At 40.0% G+C, this 20,000-nt stretch overlaps 1 protein-coding gene across 1 annotated transcript in view; it reads left to right on the top strand.

The window, feature by feature from the left end:
* LOC145391418 (neuronal acetylcholine receptor subunit alpha-7-like) overlaps positions 1 to 20,000 on the top strand; it is a 107,632-nt gene that overhangs the window by 29,090 nt on the left and 58,542 nt on the right. The window contains exons 3-5 of the mRNA XM_080266030.1: positions 3,164 to 3,347; positions 7,796 to 8,012; positions 13,804 to 13,938. Of these exons, the coding sequence (XP_080122156.1) occupies positions 3,164 to 3,347; positions 7,796 to 8,012; positions 13,804 to 13,938 (536 nt within the window). The remainder of the gene's footprint in view (positions 1 to 3,163; positions 3,348 to 7,795; positions 8,013 to 13,803; positions 13,939 to 20,000) is intronic.

The following is a 20,000-nucleotide window of genomic DNA, read 5'->3' as shown; positions in this document are numbered from 1 at the left end:
AATGAGGCCCGAAAGGTAAGTGCTGAGGGGGTACATGTAGAGGTAGTGGCAGCAGGAGTGTTAGGCAAGGTAGAGATAACTTGGATATTAGGGTAGATGATCGTGATCTCTTGCAGCCTGCCAAGGGAGAGTGCAAGGTGAAGATTATTATCACTGAGAGGAATATAACCATTAGGAATAGGTTTCACGATCTAGAACACGAAATGTACGATGAGCCAAGCCTCATACTTGTCGGGAATTCGTTGATCAGGAATCAGAAGTTTTTTACTAAGGGTTCTAGGAGGAAGTGTTTTTGCTCTCCCGGGTGTAGGATACAAGACGTGACTGAGAGAATAGGTGACATTGTCAGCAACACCTCAGAGGACTTGGCTTTTGTTACTGTGGTAAGAACTAATAATATAGCTTCAGGCTGGTCAGAGGGGATACTTACGAAGTATAGGGGCCTTATTAGAAAGTTCAAGGAATGTCGTAGAAGTTTATTTGTCTTTGGTCTTTTACCAAGATTTGTAGCTGGTTCTGTAATTCTTGGTAGAATGACAGGACTCAACAGTAAGCTAGAAGGTCTGTCAAGAGGGGAGGGTGTGGTGTCATTTGATGTTTGGGACAAGTTTAGCCATAACAAGAGTTCGTATGGTAGCAGCGGTCTTCACCTCAGAGATATGGCTCAAGCATGGTAAATTTATTTTATTGATGAAGTAGCAAAGTCTTTTAAATTGAGAGTAAAAATGAATGAGTTGTGTTTACTGTAAATGATGTTTACCGCCCCAAACAATAAATCAATTAGGATGGATAATAACAAACGATTTCAGATCAAGCCAACATTAGACAAATGCAGTGAAGACAGTCAGCAAAGTAATACGATTAACAGGTGGAGTATACTTACTCATATATGGTACTTACCGTGTTTTGCCATTTCATTACAAATTTCAGTACTACCTGCTGGTCCTACTCGTTACTCCCTATTGGCTCCTATTCCAAAAATTGGTGGTTGGGGTAATTCTTCTTTCTTTACCAGGTTACTACATTTGAAAAAGCAGATCCCATTATCAGAGCTTGCTCTGTAACACATACCATCGAAAAGATTACTAAGCAGGGCCGGATTAACCCTGTTGTGGCCTGGTAGGCAACGCAGACGGTTGGCCTGCAACATATAGATCTCTTTTTTTCTGTTATTTCCAGTGAAATTTTGGCATGACCTATAATGGCCTTTTTTGATGGTCTGATGGGCGATGGCCCTTATTTGGACGCCCATAGCGTATATTTATTCCGCTATGGAAGTCTGGATGGCCTGTGACAGGCCGTGGCCTGGTAGGCAGTTGCCCATTTTGCCTATACCTGGTAATCCGCCTCTGTTAATAAGTCGGTTGATCTTTTTCTTTCGTACTCTTCCTCTTCTTCTTTATCTTAGAACTCTCTTTTTATTTTCCTTCGTCTCTTCTCTACTGTCATCCATCAGCACATCTCTGTCGCTCTTCTTTTTCTACCTTCACCAACCTCTCTCCCACCAGTGCTAACGCCAGTACACGGCAGTCATAACCACACCGTCACAAAGGCAGTGTTTTATTATTATTATTATTATTATTATTATGGTATGTGTCCGACTCTGGGCATAGGCTTCACAGCCTGTTTTCAAGGCCCTGTAGTCCTCCTACGTACCGTACACCTGTACATGTCACCTACATGGTAGGTGACGAGTATTTTTCTCTGTATCAGTACCATTTCCCTCTCGTACTCCACTCTCTGCCTCCCCTTTACACTGATACCTTCCTTCCCCCTTTCCTCTTCCTCTATCTCTCCCTTATCTCCATTGCAGAAATTCCTTCCCTCGCCATGTCCTCTTTCCTCTCTCGTTCTTTTCACTTCGCTCTCCCTTCCCTGCAAAACAACCTCTCTCTTCTTCCTTTCCAACTTGGTCTCTCATTTCCTTCTTCCTCTCTCCTCTCTTTCTTTCCATTAACCTCTCTCTCTCTCTCTCTCTCTCTCTCTCTCTCTCTCTCTCTCTCTCTCTCTCTCTCTCTCTCTCTCTCTCTCTCTCTCTCTCTCCACCAGAGAATCCCACCATTGCATAGTCCTGGCGCACAGCAGCAATCCTTTGCATCAACATGGTAGTGAAAGCAGTGGAAGTGACCTGTCGTTGTCCTGCCTCTCTCTCTCTTCTTTCGTCCCTCCCTTCTCTCTCTCTTTTCACTCCTTCGCTCCCTTACTCTAACACCAACCTTTGGCCCTCAGTCTTCCCTTCCTTCTCCGTCGGTAGTGTCTCTTACAACGTTGAAAGAGTTGTGTTCTTTCCCTTACTAACCTGCATCTATCCTTTTTTTTTTTTTTTTTTTTTTTACTCTTCTTTTCCCACTTCTTGCTTTCTTTCTATATTTTCTACAGTTGTCCAGCCACCATCTTTCTTCTCCTTCTCTTCATCAGACCTCACCGATTCTCTCTCTTCGGTTTCTCTCCACTAAATCCTCTCTCTCTTCTCCAGTGCGGACGCCCAGCACACATTACAAACATAAACAAGAGTAATCCGCGATTGCAAACCGCCGCCAAGGCGGAGTGTGTGGTCGATCTTATGGAGATGTTATCTTGTAATTTTCTCGCCACCATTGTAGGCATTATTTATCGAGTTAGAAGCAAATACATTGAAATGGCCAGTACCCCACGATGGTAGAGAACCTTTTAATAATTCCTGGATCCGGATGATGATCCGGACCACCACCAAAATCTAATGGATTGTTCCTTAGTCTATATAATAACTTTCCAAAAGATTTTCAGCAAAATCCGTTCATAACTTTTGAGTAATGCTGCCAACTGACAAACAGACAGACAAATTAACACCGCGAAAAGCATAACCTCCTTGGCGGAGATGAAAACGTAACTGTGACAGGGGTGGAAGAGGCGATGAAGCTATTTTCTCTTCATGTACCCTCAACCCCTTTTTTTTCCATCATCTCATTCTCTTTCTTCCTTCGCTCCACTAACTCCTCCCTCTCTCTCTCTCTCTGTAATGCTGACGTCCAGAACTCAGCAGCCACCATCAGCACCGACCTTACAGTAACAACGATGGGAGAGGCTGACTTTGATCTAACTATTCCCTCTCTAATACCCCCCCTCCTCCCTTCTCCCTCTCATATCTCCTTCCCTCCACTAACCCCTCCCTCCCTCCCCGCAGTGCTGACGCCCAGTACTCAGCAGCAACCATCAACACCAACGTCATCGTAACAGCGGTGGGGGAGGTGACCTGGCTATCTCACGGCATCTACCGCTCCTCGTGCGATATGAACGTCGAGTACTTCCCCTTCGACATCCAGAGCTGCAAGATGATGTGGGCCTCGTGGACCTACGACGGATATCAGGTGGGGGAGAATATGGGTAATTAGAGAGAGAGAGAGAGAGAGAGAGAGAGAGAGAGAGAGAGAGACTGACAGACAGACAGACAGAGAGTAAATAAAAGAATGGGGAAGTTTAGAGGACACGTTAACCATCCCTTCAATAATCAGAACTGGAAGATAATGTGAATTAATGCTGAGAGGAGAAGCAAGAAAAACTAAATAGAGAAAGGGGGTAGAAGAGGATGGGAGAAGTTGTAGGGAAGAACTGAGAACGCGTTACCCTCCTCCTTCGACAACCAGAATTCTGAAAACTGAGACCTTAGAGGAAAGGGAGAGGATATGAGAAGAGAGAAAGAAAATATAAGAGAAAGCAAGTCAAGTAAGGATGAAGGAGTTTCAGATATATTGGATTATCCTTCCTTCCTACATTTAGATTTGCAAGTTTATGTAGGTAAGAGCTGAAGAGAATCTACATCAGTCCATATTTAGTCCAGTACAGACCCAGACCCTGCTCGTCAGAGGGACAGAGAGTGAGATTTAACTCCTCCCCATGATGGCTAAGTATGAACATGGTGCTGAGGGGAAATGAATGAAGAAATTAGGTAGAGAGGAAAAGGTCAGAGAAAAAAAAATCAACGAAGGAAAAAAATTAAAGGAAAATCACGTTACCTTCCCTTCAGATATTTCAGCTTGGCAAAATGATGCGAACTATGAGATGAAGAGTTAAGGGGATGCAGGGAGAGAAGATAAGCAGAGGGAGAGAAAGAGAGAGAGAGAGAGAGAGAGAGAGAGAGAGAGAGAGAGAGAGAAGGAATGGAAGAGAGAAGTTGCGTCAGGGATGAAGGGAGAAGCTAGAGGTATTCAGAATTGAAGGAGATGCGAGAGTTGAGGGAAGAGAGAGAGAGAGAGAGAGAGAGTGAATAATTCAATCAAGAAGGGGAGAGCTTAGAGGAACATACTACACCACCTTATCCTTCTACATTCAGAGTTGCTGGTAACAAGGGTGAGAGCTGAGGGGAGAGGGAAGAAGAAACAGAATCATACCAAAGAAGAATCACATTGTCTTGAATATTTAGTGTTGTCATGTGAGTGACAAAACTGGTGAAAAGGAAGTGAAGAAAAGGGATGAGAAAATATGTAAATAAATCGGGAACAGAGAAGAGGAAATGAATGAAGAAAGAAAGCACTTACTCCTCCCCTGTCATTCAGATCTGCAGGGTGTAATGTGGACCAGCTGGTGAAAGAGAAGGGAGAAGATGGAATACGGAATAGGGGGAAAGAAGGAGAACGGAAAAGTAAAGTAAATCTAATAAGTAAAAATAAATTTGATAAAATTACCTTGTCATTTTTCAGATGAGGGTAATTAAAGATACTGAAATGTAAGATAAAGATGTAAAAGAGTCGGGAGGGAAGTCAGAGAAGAAAGCGGAGGTAAATGGAAGCATTGTGATTAAAGAAATTAAAAACAGGAGAGAAGGAAGTCTAATAAGAAGAGAGAAGTTAAAAGGAAGAAACGTTATCATTACATTCGCCTTCGACGCGGTGTGTTGCAAGATAATGTTTGTTAAGCCTTGAATGTAAAGGGAGAATTAAGTAAGCAGAGAGAGAAGGAATGGAGTAGAGAAGAATTTTATGCATGAAGGGAAAATTATGAACATGCTGAATTACAATCCATTCCCACATTTATATATGTAAGATGATGCAACGAGAATCGAGACTAGAGGAAATGAGAAGTTAGTAAAGAGAAAGGGAACACAGAACAGAAGTAAAGCAAAGAGGGAAGAATTATAAGTAAACACATTACTTTCCACTTCGACCTTAGGAATAGAAAACGGATGTGGATGAAGGGAGAAGGAGACGAGAAGTTAGAGAGAACAGAGGGAATATAACTGCGCAGAGAGAAATGGAACAGAGGAATAGGAGTAAGTCCAGGAAGAAGTGAAAAGTTGAAGAGAAGAATGAAAATATTACCTTTCCCCTTCGACATTTAGAACTGAGAGGTGATGTGGGTGAAGGCTGAGGAGACAGGGATAAGAGAATATGCAGAGAGAGAGAGAAGAAATGAAAATTAGAAGTAAGCCAAAGAAGGGAAGAAGCATTTGGAAGAACACATTATTGTTCCCTTCGATATTTCAGAGTGACAGGGCTGTATAATATGGCTTGTGAGATCTGCAGAAAAATTTTTAGAGAAAATAGGCAGAGATAATTTGAACAGTTGAGGGGAGCGGGGAAGAAAGCGAAGAATTAAGGAAGAATTTAAGCAGAAAATTAAGAGGAAGACATGATCGCTTTCTTCAGAAATTGGATTTGGAATAAGATGTGATAGGATAGGAGGGCTATTATTGGAAACGATAAAGAGGAATGACAGAGAGAAATATGAAGAAAAGAGAAAAATGTCCAAGGAGAAGGGAGAAAGATATAAGAATATATGAACGCCCACTATGACATTTCAGAGGTGAGGGGAGAGAGAAAGAGAGGAGGAGGAAATACGTCGAGGGAAACAGACAGGAGAAAAGATGCAAGTCATGGAAGAAAGAAGTTACGGAGATGAAAAGAATATATTACTCTCCTCCTCCGACACAGAGAATTCAAGGATGGTATGGTTAAGAGCTGAAATGAAAGGGGGGAGGGGGAAAATAGAGAGGAGGAAATGGAATGACGAGAAGAAGTCGAGATACAAGGTAGAGGTTAAAGAGAAGAGTGAAGAACATATTACCGTCCCATACAATACTTCAGAGGTGAGGAGAGAGGTAGAAGACTGAAAATGATGTAGTTGGAGAGGCTGGAGTAGAGGATGTGGAGTAACACAAGGAAGAAAGGAGAAGTAGGATATGAGGGGTAATGCTGTTTCCCTGCATCACGATAGCTCTCAAAAAATTAAGAGCTGAGGCACCAATAGAAAATGTGAGGGGAAAAGGAAAACCAAATACTGAAATACAGTATAGTAAGAAAATAAAGTTGAGGAAAAAAAAGGATCAAGCATGAAAGCCATAAATAGTTACGGATAAGAGCAAAGAGAGAGGAAAATAAGTAATGAGGAAGTGAAGGAAGTAAAATGAAAATCTTTGCTAAATTAGGAATATAGCTTTGGAGAATGGAATTTTATGTACTTTTTATTTTTATTTTTTATTTTTCGGAGATGAAACAATGCCTGATATGGGCTGCTGTAGGGATGGCTGTTTGTTGTTGATGTGACTGTAGTTTTAGTGGTGGCTTTTGTTTCGTGGATTGTTGTACATTGTAAGGGAGGCTTTTGGTGTTTTGCGTTGGTTGAAAAGATACAGAAAGTGGCCAAACCAAAATCAAGATAACTACTAACTTTCTGTCAGCATCATATAGAGATCTGAGAGGTAAAAGCGTTAGTGTTACCGCATAATTTCTCTGAGTACAGAGGCAAGAGAAGTTCATTTCACTGTTTAGAATATATAAGACTCTTTTTCAGTAAGCTCGGCAATTAAGGAGCCCCATGAGCAATTATATACAGTGAATGGTCTGATGACAAAATTCGCATATATATATATATATATATATATATATATATATATATATATATATATATATATATATATATATATATATATATATTATCGTCCTACTCCAGTACTAAAGGAAACTCACACCACACAATCGGCCGTATGACACGATCCCTTTTTGTAATACCTGTTGAAACATTATTTATAACAGTATACGGTTCCACTGCACAACTGGACGTTCTCCACTATAACAGATCGATAGACAGTAGTGCCCCAGCCCTACGAAGAGGAAGGAGTGTATGTAAGGAAAAGTGATGCGTGAACAAATGTAAGTGTTTCACTGGCTACATTTGTGTGTCGAGTCTTCAAGTCACAGTATGAACTGACAGAGTGCAAATAATACATCACTGTATGAAGATAAACATAATATCAACACCCACTATAACTGTCGTCCATGGCTTATTCACTAGTCCACATAAGACAAGTTAATAGTACGGTTAAAATAAGGCAACATTTGAACAGGAATTCACTTCGGTCTTTGTGAAGTACTTGCCTTTTTCTCGTAAAAAGCTTCCTAAAACACAGCCTGTGTTGACTCTGACTTTTCTGACACACATGTTCTTTTACTTGACTTCGACACAAATTACTGAATCATATACGTATACCTAATAACTTGGCGACAGAGACCTTTCCAGCACTCCCAGGTAGGTAATTAGACAGATACTTACACAGACAGATACACAGATAACTATATGCAGTAAGGTGTAAGGAACTGATAATCAGATAATTATCATTTGTCTTCTGTCTCATGCTACTCTCTCTCTCTCTCTCTCTCTCTCTCTCTCTCCTTTGTTCCAAACCTCTTCATCTCTATCACACATCTCACCATTCTCTCCCTCTCATATTTCGTGTACTCCCAATCTCCAATGTTCTTCCATCTTATCCATCCCTAAGTCACTGACATTACTCACCTTCTCTTTCTCATCTTTCCTCAAACAGCTGGACCTAATGAAGCAGATGGACAACGGTGACATGTCCAACTACAAATCCAACGGAGAGTTCGACCTAATAGAGTTCACAGCCGCCAAGAACATCACCTATTACTCCTGTTGTCCTGAACCCTACCCGGACATCACCTTCACCATCAAGCTCAGACGCAGACCCATGTTTTATGTCTTTAATCTCATCCTGCCCTGCGTTCTCATCAATGGCATTGGTGAGTGTCCAGCGTAGACTTCAGTTTCCTATATTACCTCAGATGCAGGCCCATGTACTGTGTTTTTAGCCTAATACTGTCCTGCGTTTTCATCACTGGAGCTGGTGAGCTGGAGGGCAATTCTCAGTTTCCTTTATGTTGCGTTTTTTTTTTTTTTTTTTTTTTTTCGTGAAGTTTCCTACGCACGTTCATGTCTGTATTTTTGATTGTCGTTTTTCGTTAACCTCCGACGAACGCTCATATCTGTGTTTTTAATCTCGTCTTGCCTGAGTTTTGGATGCAGTGTCTATGTCTCTTAGTTCGTGCTATTGCTGCATTTTTCTTATTTAAGAGACACTTGCAAAATGAAGGCTTTTGTTGTACTTTCACAACCTCGTCTCCCTCTATATATTTATAAATGGGAGTGATGAGTATCAAGTTGAAGGCAGCGATGACATTACCTAGTGCTGCTATTATCTACGGTCCTAGCCATCCAGCGTGACCACCAAACTCATATGCAGGCCTATGTCTTACGTCTTTAATCGTATATTCTTTTGTGTCCCTATAAACGTGATAGGTGCATTCGTGTCCTCTCTGCCTTCTTCGTGTTCTCGTTTTATTCCTTCTTTTATTTCCATTACTTTTTCCCATCAGGTTCTTGTTTCAGAATGGTAATGTAGTCGTCTTTGGCATTAATTTATGGATGGTGTATATTTATAGTTTTGATAGATTTTACATGTGTACATAAAATAACCAGTGTTCTGTTTTGTTATATGTGTTATCCTTCTCTCGCTGCATCGTCTTAAATGAAAGTGGTAATGGTATATTCGATATTGACTTTTATTGTCAACTTTTTTCATGAATTCTATTTTTCGTCTGTTTTCATTCCTGGGGAACGTTTTTCTCCAGTCACTGAAGGTATCCAATGTTTCATCTCTTTAATCTCATGTTATGCTTCCTCATGAATGGGATTGATTAGTTTGTGTATTTTCCACTACTTCATGTGTGTGTGTGTGTGTGTGTGTGTGTGTGTGTGTGTGTGTGTGTGTGTGAGAGAGAGAGAGAGAGAGAGAGAGAGAGAGAGAGAGAGAGAGAGAGAGAGAGAGCACAGTAAGAAATATTCTCTGATTTTTTTTTATGGAAGGGTTGAGCGTCAGCGAAGAGGCTGACCTAATATTTCTGAGTTCAATATGTCAAAAGTCAAGGTCACAGTGAAGTTTAGCTTAACAAGGTCGACATATTTTAGAGAAGGAATCAATGCCAGGAAACGTAACACTGACTCAGGTATGTACAATGATATGATGCAGGTGAAGAATTGGAGGACAGCAGAGGTTGATTAAGTATATTGGAGAAAGTGGAATGATTTGTTGATATGAGACTAGTAAAAATATGTGTACAGCAGACCGGAAAAAAGGCTGTGATTGTATCCCTAAACAAGGAGAGAAGCCAATGAACGTAGTGCAAAAATGGTGGTGATTTAATTCTCTTCAGTGTTGTAGCCAAGGTATATGGAAGAATTATCATGAAGTAAAGGATGAATCCGAATGCCTCTTGAGTGACTTCAGGAAAGGTGGAGGGTGAATGAATCATATATTTTGCAATGAGACAGATATTGGAGCAGGCCTGAGAAAAAGACAGTAACGTATTCATGGCATATATCGGTCTTGAAAACGTTTGAAACAGGTAATACAAGGATTGTGTAAAGTTTTGGTTATATATTGTGAAGATGGTAAAATGCGTAGTGCCGTTATGAATTTCTGTGAAGGTACTGAAGAGCGTGTAACGGTCGATTGGCGTATAAGTGAATGGACAAAGTTTTGTAATATTCCCATGCTTGTTCAAGATCTACGTGCAGAGTGTTATGAGAGAGGTAAACACACAAATATTGGAGAGAGGAATGGTGAGGGTGATGAATGATGAAGGATGGAGTTTCATAAATCTGATGTATGCAGATGATGCAGTGTTGCTTGCAAGTTGCAGACCAGAGCTTTGTAGATGATGTAGAGTTTTGTTGATGTCTGTGAGCTTCTTGCCTTGAAAGCTAATGTGGATAAGGATAAAGTGACAGCAACTGAGAGAGGTGACTCCCAGTGAAATGTTACGGTGAATGGAGATAGAGCTGAACTAGTGAGAGAATTTAAGTACCTGAGAGCACTGAGAGAAAAGAGATGTAAATGTCCACAAGAAGTGGAAAGTAGAGTGGCACAATGAAGGAAAGTGACTGGTGCTGTGAAAGCGTTGATAAGTTCTAGGGATCTGTGTGTGGCGACTGAGAGAGGCTTGAGGATGAAGAAATATTAGTGCACACTCTAATATACGAGTGAGAAACTGTGGTGTGGCATGGAAATTAAAAGACAAGAGTAAGGACAGTGGAGATGATACCGTTGAGGAATGTGTGTGGAATACAGAGACTGTATAGGATATGGACCAATGTGATTCCTGAAAGATGCAGAGTAAAGTAATCTGTGGAGACCATCGTTGAGGACCGATTGCTAAGATGGTATGGGCATATGAAGAGAAAGGGTGTGAACATAGTGATGAAAAGGATATATATGAGCGAATTTTAAGGTGGGAGACTTGCTATGCTTAGGACAAGTTGGATATATATGGTTAATGAGTGTGTGAGAAAGATACTTAATAGCGAATGAGGCAATGGAACCAACAAGCGATCGACCTTGCGGGATGAATTTTGTATGGAGAAAGGAAGGATCAGGATCTGGCACCACTACTTAGCCGGACAACAATTGAATTAAAATTGTAAGGTAGGTGAGTATGAAACTACGTGCGATCTCATTTTACCTGTCGTGTGAAGCCAGGATACCAAGGACTTGAGGAGTGAGTGAATGGGGCATGTTTTTTCAGCTGGGCAAACTTTGTTTATTATCCAATTTTATTATTTTTTCTGGCTGTCTGGAACCTACCTCATGCCACCTTTTGGGTTGAAAAGGAGATGTGAATGATAATAAGGGCGATATTTATACACACACACACACACACACACACACATATATATATATATATATATATATATATATATATATATATATATATATATATATATATATATATATATATATATATATATATATATATATCATTTCTAGTGGCACCACACGGATTGCATAGGGCCTCGATGAACTATCTCCACCAATATTTGTCTCTTGCCTACCTCTACCTCTTCTTCCTCTAGCAGTCCACTCTGGCACATCCTGTATTAAACTCCCTTCTTTTCTGTATATGTGCCCCAGCCACTTCCAGCGAGACAGTCTCACATATTCATTAACTGATTCCACTCTCGTAATATCCCTTACTCTTTCATTTGTAACTCTGTCTTGCCACTTTACCCCAAGAATCCTTCTCAGTATTTTATTCTCAAATCCTAATACTTTCTGATCTGTTGCAATTGTACTGTACCATGACTCATGCCCATAAATTAAAATTGGTCTTAACATGGACTTGTAAATTTTCACTTTAGTATGTATCGAAAGCATATTATTATTCCAAACAGATTTCAAAATTCCAACAGCTCGCCAAGCCTGTCTAATCCTCTCCTCAGTTTCATTGTTTAATGATCAACTAGATGATACAATCTTTCCCAGATAATTAAAGTTTTCTACATTCTTCACCATATTATTCCCAATTACACAATCGATTTGGTTCTCCAGGTTCATATTAATAAATTCAGCCTTTCCTCAATTTATTACCAATCCCACTTTTTCTCCTTCCTCCACCAGACAATCAAGCACCCTCTGCATCTCGTAAATACTTCCGCAAATCAATACAATATCATCAGCATAGTCCAAATCCATCAGCTTCCTATCTTCTTTCCAATTAATTCCTGCACCTGTTCTCCTTTCAACCTTCCTCATAACATAATCCATAACCAAAACAAACAACAATGGCGAAAGAACTTCTTCTTGAATCACACCTGACCTAACTTCAAATGGATCACTCAAAGAACCACCCACCATTACCTCACAAAAAGTACCTTCATGCAGGCTTCTAATAATATTTACAAACTTTTCTGGTATACCATAGAATCTCATAGTTTTCAACATAGCACCACGTGAAACACTATCAAACGCCTTTTCAAAATTCACAAAACACATATTAAGTGGCATTTTCATCTCATTAGCTTGTTGCATTTGATGCCTTACAATAAATTCTGATCATTACAACCTCGACCCTTTTTAAATCCCGCTTGTTCTTCTCTTAAAATGTTATCAATTACTGGCTCTATTCTGTTCATCAACTCATCATTTTCCACCTTAAGCATTTCAGGAAATATTTCATCCTCTCCTGGGGCCTTAAAATTCTTTAACTCCTTTATAGATTTTGCTACCTCTTCCAAAGTTATATCCCCAGTTTCTATCTGCAAATCTCTCTCGGCTGGTAAAATGTCCTCTACAGCTGGAATTGGTCTATTTAGAACAGATTCAAAGCGCTCTTTCCACCTTCCTTTTATATCCAAATCTTTAGTCATCAAATTACCATTTCTATCTCGTACAGGTATTTCTTTCATTCTCTTTTCAGTCCTAGTTAACTCCTTTATGGCCTGATACGCTGCTCTTGTGCTCTGACCGTCATTTTTATGTAATTTAATTTCTGTCTCTCTTGCCTTTTCATCATACAGCCTCCTCTTATCACGTCTAACAAGTCTTTTTACTTCAGAATGTACACTCCAGTACTTTGCTCTAAGTACTTCAACTACCTGGCCATCAATATGTTGTTCTTCACTTCTTTTATATATATATATATATATATATATATATATATATATATATATATATATATATATATATATATATATATATATATATCCCATTGGGTCCCCCGGAAGTCCTGTGCTGGGATTTTGCCGGAAAGGTGCAAGGCGTACCGCCCTCCGCCTGTCGGTTCATAGTCGCGAAGCTCATAGGTCCGTACCAGGTGGTTCCCCTCTTTATTAAATTTTGAAAATTCCCAGTTCTCTCCTATATTGAGGACACTGGGTGCAAAATGGTATATATATATATATATATATATATATATATATATATATATATATATATATATATATATATATATATATATATATATATATATATGTAAACACACACACACACACAAAGTTACTGTTAATTTTTCCTTTACGCGGGCATCATTGTGCTTCCAATTTCATTTTTTTGTATAAAATCTCCTGATTGTCCTCTTGCTTTTCCATTGTTTTTCTTCCCTTCATATTTTAGGTTTAACATTACAGGACATTTGATTATGTTTGGATATATTCGTAATGATACGTTGTCGTTGTCGTTCCCTTCGTTATACGTTTGTCTCTTCTTTTCTATTTCTCCTCTATTTAATCGTGGTAAGTAAAGGCTCGAAACACTTACCTTTATCTCGCCTTCTTTTTCCCTTTCCGTCTGCTCCCAGAACTCTCTCTTCCACCCCTCCTCCTTCCCTTCCTACTTTTAACGTTTACTTCCAGATTATTTCGCTTCTCACATGCCTTCCTCTGGTCCTCCCACGTTACCTCCAGTTTTTCTCCCTTCCCATCCTCTTACCTCACCCCCCTACGTATCTTTCCCTCTCCTCCTGCCTTCATTCTGTCCTTTTCATTCCCCTACCTACCTGCCTCAATTTTCACACCTCTGTTTTCACCTCCACACATCCCGTCTTAGCTCTCCGTCTCTCTTTTTGTCCCTCCTGACGTACCTACTGTATCTGTAACTTCCTATATTTCCATATACTTTTCGCCCTCTGTTTTCACTTGCCTATATTCTTCCCCCCTCCCCCAGTCTCCTATGTAATTTTCTTACATCTCTTCCCACAGCCCTCCTGGTGTTCTACGTACCGAGTGAGAGCGGAGAAAAGGTGACTCTGGGAATCTCTGCGCTACTCTCCATGACCGTCTTCCTAATGACCATACGAGAATCTCTACCACCCACTGAGAAGACACCTCTCATTAGTAAGTGTGTGTGTGTGTGTGTGTGTGTGTGTGTGTGTGTGTGTGTGTGTGTGTGTGTGTGTGTGTGTGTGTGTGTGTGTGTGTGTGCGCGCGCGCGACCTTCAATAAACTTTGATGAAATGTGCTGACGTTCCATGAATTTTGATACCGTTTCATATACATTAACTGACGTGTAATGACGTTTATTGATGAAGAGAAGACCATTATCCTTTAAAGAGCTTTCACCTCTCTCTCTCCTTCTCTCTCTCTCTCTCTCTCTCTCTCTCTCTCTCTCTCTCTCTCTCTTTCTATGTGGCCTATATGTATAAGGCAACTGTTAAATGTGTCTCTCTGTGCGTTTGTTTGTTTCTTTCACGAGAACAGTAGCAGATATCAACAAAATTCTTTTTGCGTTAGCTCGGGGGAAGCCTAGGAAGTGCCATGGAAAAAAAAAAACGAAGAAAAATTTTGGCTATCGCGCTCGACGTGACGGAAAGATATTTTCAGAAATAGGGTCACGCGAAAATATATGTTTGTTCGTTTGTTCGTTTCTTTCACAAGGACGGTAATAGATATCGACCTAATTTTTTTTGCATTAGGTCTAGGTCAATCCAGAAAAAGCCAGAAAAATATCGAACAGAAATGCTGGCAATCGCGCTCGACGCTATTGCAATAAATTGTTGGAAATCGGGACACGCGAATATATTCGATTTTTTTTTTTTTCTGATATTTGACCAGAGTTGGTCGCTGTAAACCCAATAACGGTATGGAAACAAAGACAATGGGCATTGCAACCATTTTGCGATAGGAAGGCTATTAGCTATTCCCGCGAATATTTTCCTGGCAAGAGAGAGAGAGAGAGAGAGAGAGAGAGAGAGAGATGCCTTATAGAATAAAGAGAAATCAGAGCTGAGAATTTCTGTTTAAAGAAAACCAAAGCGAGAAAAGGTGAAAAGGAAAAAAAAAAAAAAACGAACCTGTTAAAAAAAAAAAAAAAAACAGATGGGCAATAATAGTTGCTATTGAAAGGAACAGAAAGAAAAAAAAAAGATTCATGAAATGTCGCGAAGAAAAACATTAAATGAGAATATTTTGTATTAATATATTTAGTGTCACTCAGCTTCCGAGTGTTGAAAATGGAGGAATAAATTGCTTGTGTCTGTAAGTATATTCAAAGAACACACACACACACACACACACACACACACACACACACACACACACACATGCATAACCCTCGTTCCTACACCCGCTTTTAGATCCCTCCCTCCTAAAAAACGTCTAACAACATAACACATCATGAAATAGTATCTCTCTCTCCCTCTCTCTCTCTCTCTCTCTCTCTCTGACACATACACAAGAGAAAATAAGCCAAAAATGCATGCAAAGCAGTGCCTAAAGTGGATATTGATGAGATACCTGTGACGAGGGAAACATGGCAGAATGAGAGGGAAGCTCAAAGGTGTGGACTGAAAGAGTAGAGCAAAGAGAGAGAGAAGGGGGGGGGAGCGCAAGAATGGCCTAACAGTGAAATATTTGTGAGCCTGTGTATGTGTGTGTGTGTGTGTGTGTGTGTGTGTGTGTGTGTGTGTGTGTGTGTGTGTGTGTGTGTGTGTGTGTGTGTGTGTGTGTGTGTGTGTGTGTGTGTGTGTGTGTGTGTATGTTTGTGTGTGTGTGTATGTTTGTGTGTGTGTGTGTGTGTGTGTGTGTGTGTGAGAGAGAGAGAGAGAGAGAGAGAGAGAGAGAGAGAGAGAGAGAGAGAGAGAGAGAGAATGTGCTAAAGTGGCGGAACAGTCAAGTGTGTCTAGAGAGCCAACAGTAAAGGTCAGTTATTTTTCGAATATGGCAAATCATAAGGAAGCTGTCGGCGTTGGAAATATATAGACCACATCCGAAGCATATAAAGCATAGAGTGCAAGAAAAAATGCCTTAGAAGAAGTACTTGAAGGCCTAATCAGTCGACGAGTATACAGGGCCAGGAGGAATTAGTGGATGATGATGGGCGCCAGGGTAGTATGGGCGATAGTGGTAACTGTTGGGGGAAAGAAGCATGCACTGTACGAAGGAAGATACGCAAAAAAATATGAACACTGTAGGAAGGAAATACAGTGGTTCTTGATGTGTGCATGGGGCTTATGATTATATGGTACTAGGAGTAGAGTGTATAGTGTGTATATAATTTGTGTGAGTTATGAAACTGTAGTGTGGAGCGTAGACAGGCGTGTGTGGTGTAGGAAGGGAATGCAGGGTGTAAGAAGATGTGCACTATAAGAAGGGAGTGTGGGTGCAGGAAAGGACTGTTGGGACAGGAAGGGTGTGTGTGTTAGAAGAGAGTGTGGACTTTTCAAAGGAGTGTCATATGAGTAACTGAAAGAACGGTCACTTTGAAACGTAAAGGGAGAGGCTGTGCGGTGATACTCGTATGTGGAGTGGAGTCTGTGGTGCGTAAAGTGGGCCATGATAATTAATATTTAGATATCACATAATATTTGCATATCTAGTAGTACCTGAGTGGCTAAACATTATCTACAGGTATTGACCAAAATGAAATACTAAATTACACCTCCCCTGAAAGAGTTGTGCATTAAATCGCGGTAATATGATGACATGATCGCTAGTATGGAACCAACTGAAATAATTTGTAAAAAAAAAAAAAATGTATGTACCTCGCAAAGCCTCTTATCATTTGCCTAAATGCACCGTATCGCTTGTGAAAGCGTTGTCAAGAAAGCTGCCAGCCACTCCGTATTGCGGCTTTTGTTATTTGATTACCTCCCATCCATTTCAAACCGAACTCCATAAGGCATTTTTAAGTACAAACGGACGTTGCTTTATGGAGGAGTTAGTTTTCTTATCTTGTTGTCATTATGTTGTAAATGTTACTTATACATAATTGGGCCACAAAAATAGTACCGTAATTGCAGTATCAGCATTACATGAGCATGTGATGCATAAATGTATATACAATAATTTACAAAATGGAAGCAGGGATTGGGTAACAAGTCCTTTATGTACCTCTACCGTGTTGCTATTACATTTTCCATTCTGCCCATTCCTACATCATAATATATTTTATAGAAAATATACTTCGTTATACGTGTTACAGAACTAAACTAGATTCTTTAATAAAGAAAAAAAAAGTATTTTCTGGACTTATCTTCAGTTTTATTCTAGCTATCTTAACACGATTCTGTTCAGATTGGAACCCCCCCCCCCCGTAGCAAAGAAGTTAATGGAAACCCTATATGACCGCTCCAGGTCGAAACGTTTATCCTAGGGTTAATAAACTCTTATACAGTTTCCAAGAATATACGGAACTGTCATTATTGGAATAGAGAACGTAAAAAAGAATCGAACAGTACATAAAAAATTACTCTTGCAGTGAACTAACCCGCGCCACTACGAAAGGTATCCCCTAACCTTAATGGAGTCGTCTGGCGGTAGAAAATTATAGTGCAGAGAACCACATCGTAATTATATAAAGACAAACAAGGAAGTGAGACTAACGGTGTTGATGTGGACGTGACTGAAATCGTTGGAAGAATTAATATTCTTAGATGGTTTGGACATGTGGAAAGGATGGAGAATTAGAAACCGACAAGAGAAGTATGTGAGTGAGATGGAGAGGGACAGGTGAAAGGAGAGATCAAGGATGAGATGCAGGGATGGGGTGGGGAGATAAATGAGTGAAAGGATGAAGGGTGCACAGTACAATACTAAAATAATTCTGCATATAAAAGGGTTAAGTGGTGACAGTAGTAACTGTCATACGTCTCATCTGCATGGAATGATGTGATACTGGATGAAAATGAACACTGGAGTAGATTTACAGTAGGACCCAGTGAACTAATCTGTATATCACCCAAAGTGCCTGGGATGTTTCACAAATATGAACACCTCTCATCACTTCCCATCACTTGCCGTACTGGATTCAAAACGTGGTGCCGTTTCCTGTGACCAGATATGTTCCACAATAATAAAGAGCAACATGGAAAATGCAGTGGGTAATAATATTTATCGATGTGTCGTCATGCCACCGTGAGGCTATGACAGAGGCAGTCTGGTTGCTGGTGTGGGGTGCACCTCAAGGGAGTTCATGGCAGCTGCAAATTTCGTCTCTAGATTGAAAGCAAATACGGGCGTCTTGAGATCAAAGGGAGTAATAGTTCCTCGTGTTCCACTAACAGACCAGATCTGCCGCATCCCTGAGTGAGCTGATGTCACACCCACGAAACACATGTACAGTACTACCATGACTTTTTTTTTATTATATTAAAACGATACTGTTCTGCTAAAAGAGGCTTTTTCGAACTGTAAGATACAGCCTCCATGTATCTTTTTGCTGTTAGACGTCTCCCATACGCTAATAATAATAATAATAATAATACAAATGTGAAAATAGCAAGATTATCATACTAATACATCGCAGTTAAATGGGCTAACATCACGACGATGACGTCTTCCCAGAGCCCAACAAAACAGACAAGCGGTCGTACTTATGAAATAGACTGATGGCTGTAATAAAGTGAACTTCTTCAGCGTGAGGACGTACACTGAACATATTCTGGCTAACGCGGTAGTTTTCTTTGACCATATAGGGTCAGAAAGCCTGTCTAAGGGACTGTGTTGATTAAGCCCAACACTCCGGTGATATTTGTGCTTTACTGTTGCGATCTCCAGACGATAGTATTGAATTTTCGCCAATGTTCTTCGTAAAGCGAATGAAAACGTCAGGAAGCTACAAGAGTAAATATAAATACATCATCGGACAGAAGGGGTGAACCTCCTTAATACGATGAAGATTTAAAAAAAAAATTGCAAAAGACAGGCGATTTTACTCAATTTAGGGCAAATCTAATGTAGTGGAGAAGTTTTTGAGAGCTGTGTCCAACTCCTTTAATTTGTCAAGTTTTTCCTGAGCCGAATGCAATCATCGAGAAGTGGTAAGAAGTGTGTGTGTGTGTGTGTGTGTGTGTGTGTGTGTGTGTGTGTGAGAGAGAGAGAGAGAGAGAGAGAGAGAGAGAGAGAGGTCAATGAATGGAAGGGGTTAATGGTTTAGACGGCAGTGTCCCGTAGTCTTTAGTCTGGTCTTGTCATCTACAGACGATTTCATTCATATTCGGATAGAATCTTCATATCGAAGGAGTTTGGTACATCATTTCTTTACTGTCTACTAACTTAAGAGACTATTCTCAAATGTATCTAGTTGCCTGTTCGGTGTATGGTTAAAATAAAAAATATACAAAATGGAGTACTGGGTGAATGGAACGTCCGTGCTTACCAACAGGTTTAATACCGAATAATTGGCTTGGTCCTTCTTAATATTACACTTAGAATCGATAACTTCATTCTAATCCAACCCTTAACCCTTCCATCAGCTTTGGTTCACCTTAGATCAAAACTCTTTCAGCTAACTTTGTCCACTCACCTTAACCATTTCCCTGTTGACTTTCAATTGACTGTTTTAGTTATTCTTACCCAGAAACCTGTGCATCTGAGATTTCTATGTGTCTTTGGCCTTCGGCTGAGTGCTATCACACTCGAATTCTTGCAATTCTGCCTCACCCTCAACCTTATCAAAAGGTTTGGTCCAAGTCGGAAAATAACTTTAAATTTTCCTTTTCCTGTGGCCTTAACCTTTGACCTATAGTTAAACAAAAAGTTTATTCCAAGCCTGACCCTGAACACTTCCACAAAGATCACCTAAAATCGGAATAAAACTGCTTGAGTTATTTTACTAAACCCCACACATATGGCTCGAGCTTTGACAGTACCCTGCGACTTTGAACTATGACAAAATTTTCCTAAAACTAAACCACTTCATTTTGCAATACCCCAACCATTCCTTCAAGCTTTATCAAAACTGAATTATTGTTTTTATGTTTATTTTCGTACATAAGAGTGTCACGGGGTTTTGTGAATTTAAAAATTTAATAATACTTTATAATATTACTTGATAATATGGTCAATGAATTGGCTTGTGAAAATTAAGAGTAAGTTTACTTTATGCCGGCTTACTTCGCCGATTCTCTAAGGACGAGAATTTATAAACTTTCTCAACAGTACACAGCAGAGGCCAATTA

This window comes from Coenobita brevimanus, chromosome 18, assembly GCF_032717465.1.
Source record: "Coenobita brevimanus isolate Jiangsu-jjx chromosome 18, ASM3271746v2, whole genome shotgun sequence".
Taxonomy (NCBI): Eukaryota; Metazoa; Arthropoda; class Malacostraca; order Decapoda; family Coenobitidae; genus Coenobita; species Coenobita brevimanus.
This window is presented reverse-complemented; position numbering and strand designations above follow the sequence as displayed.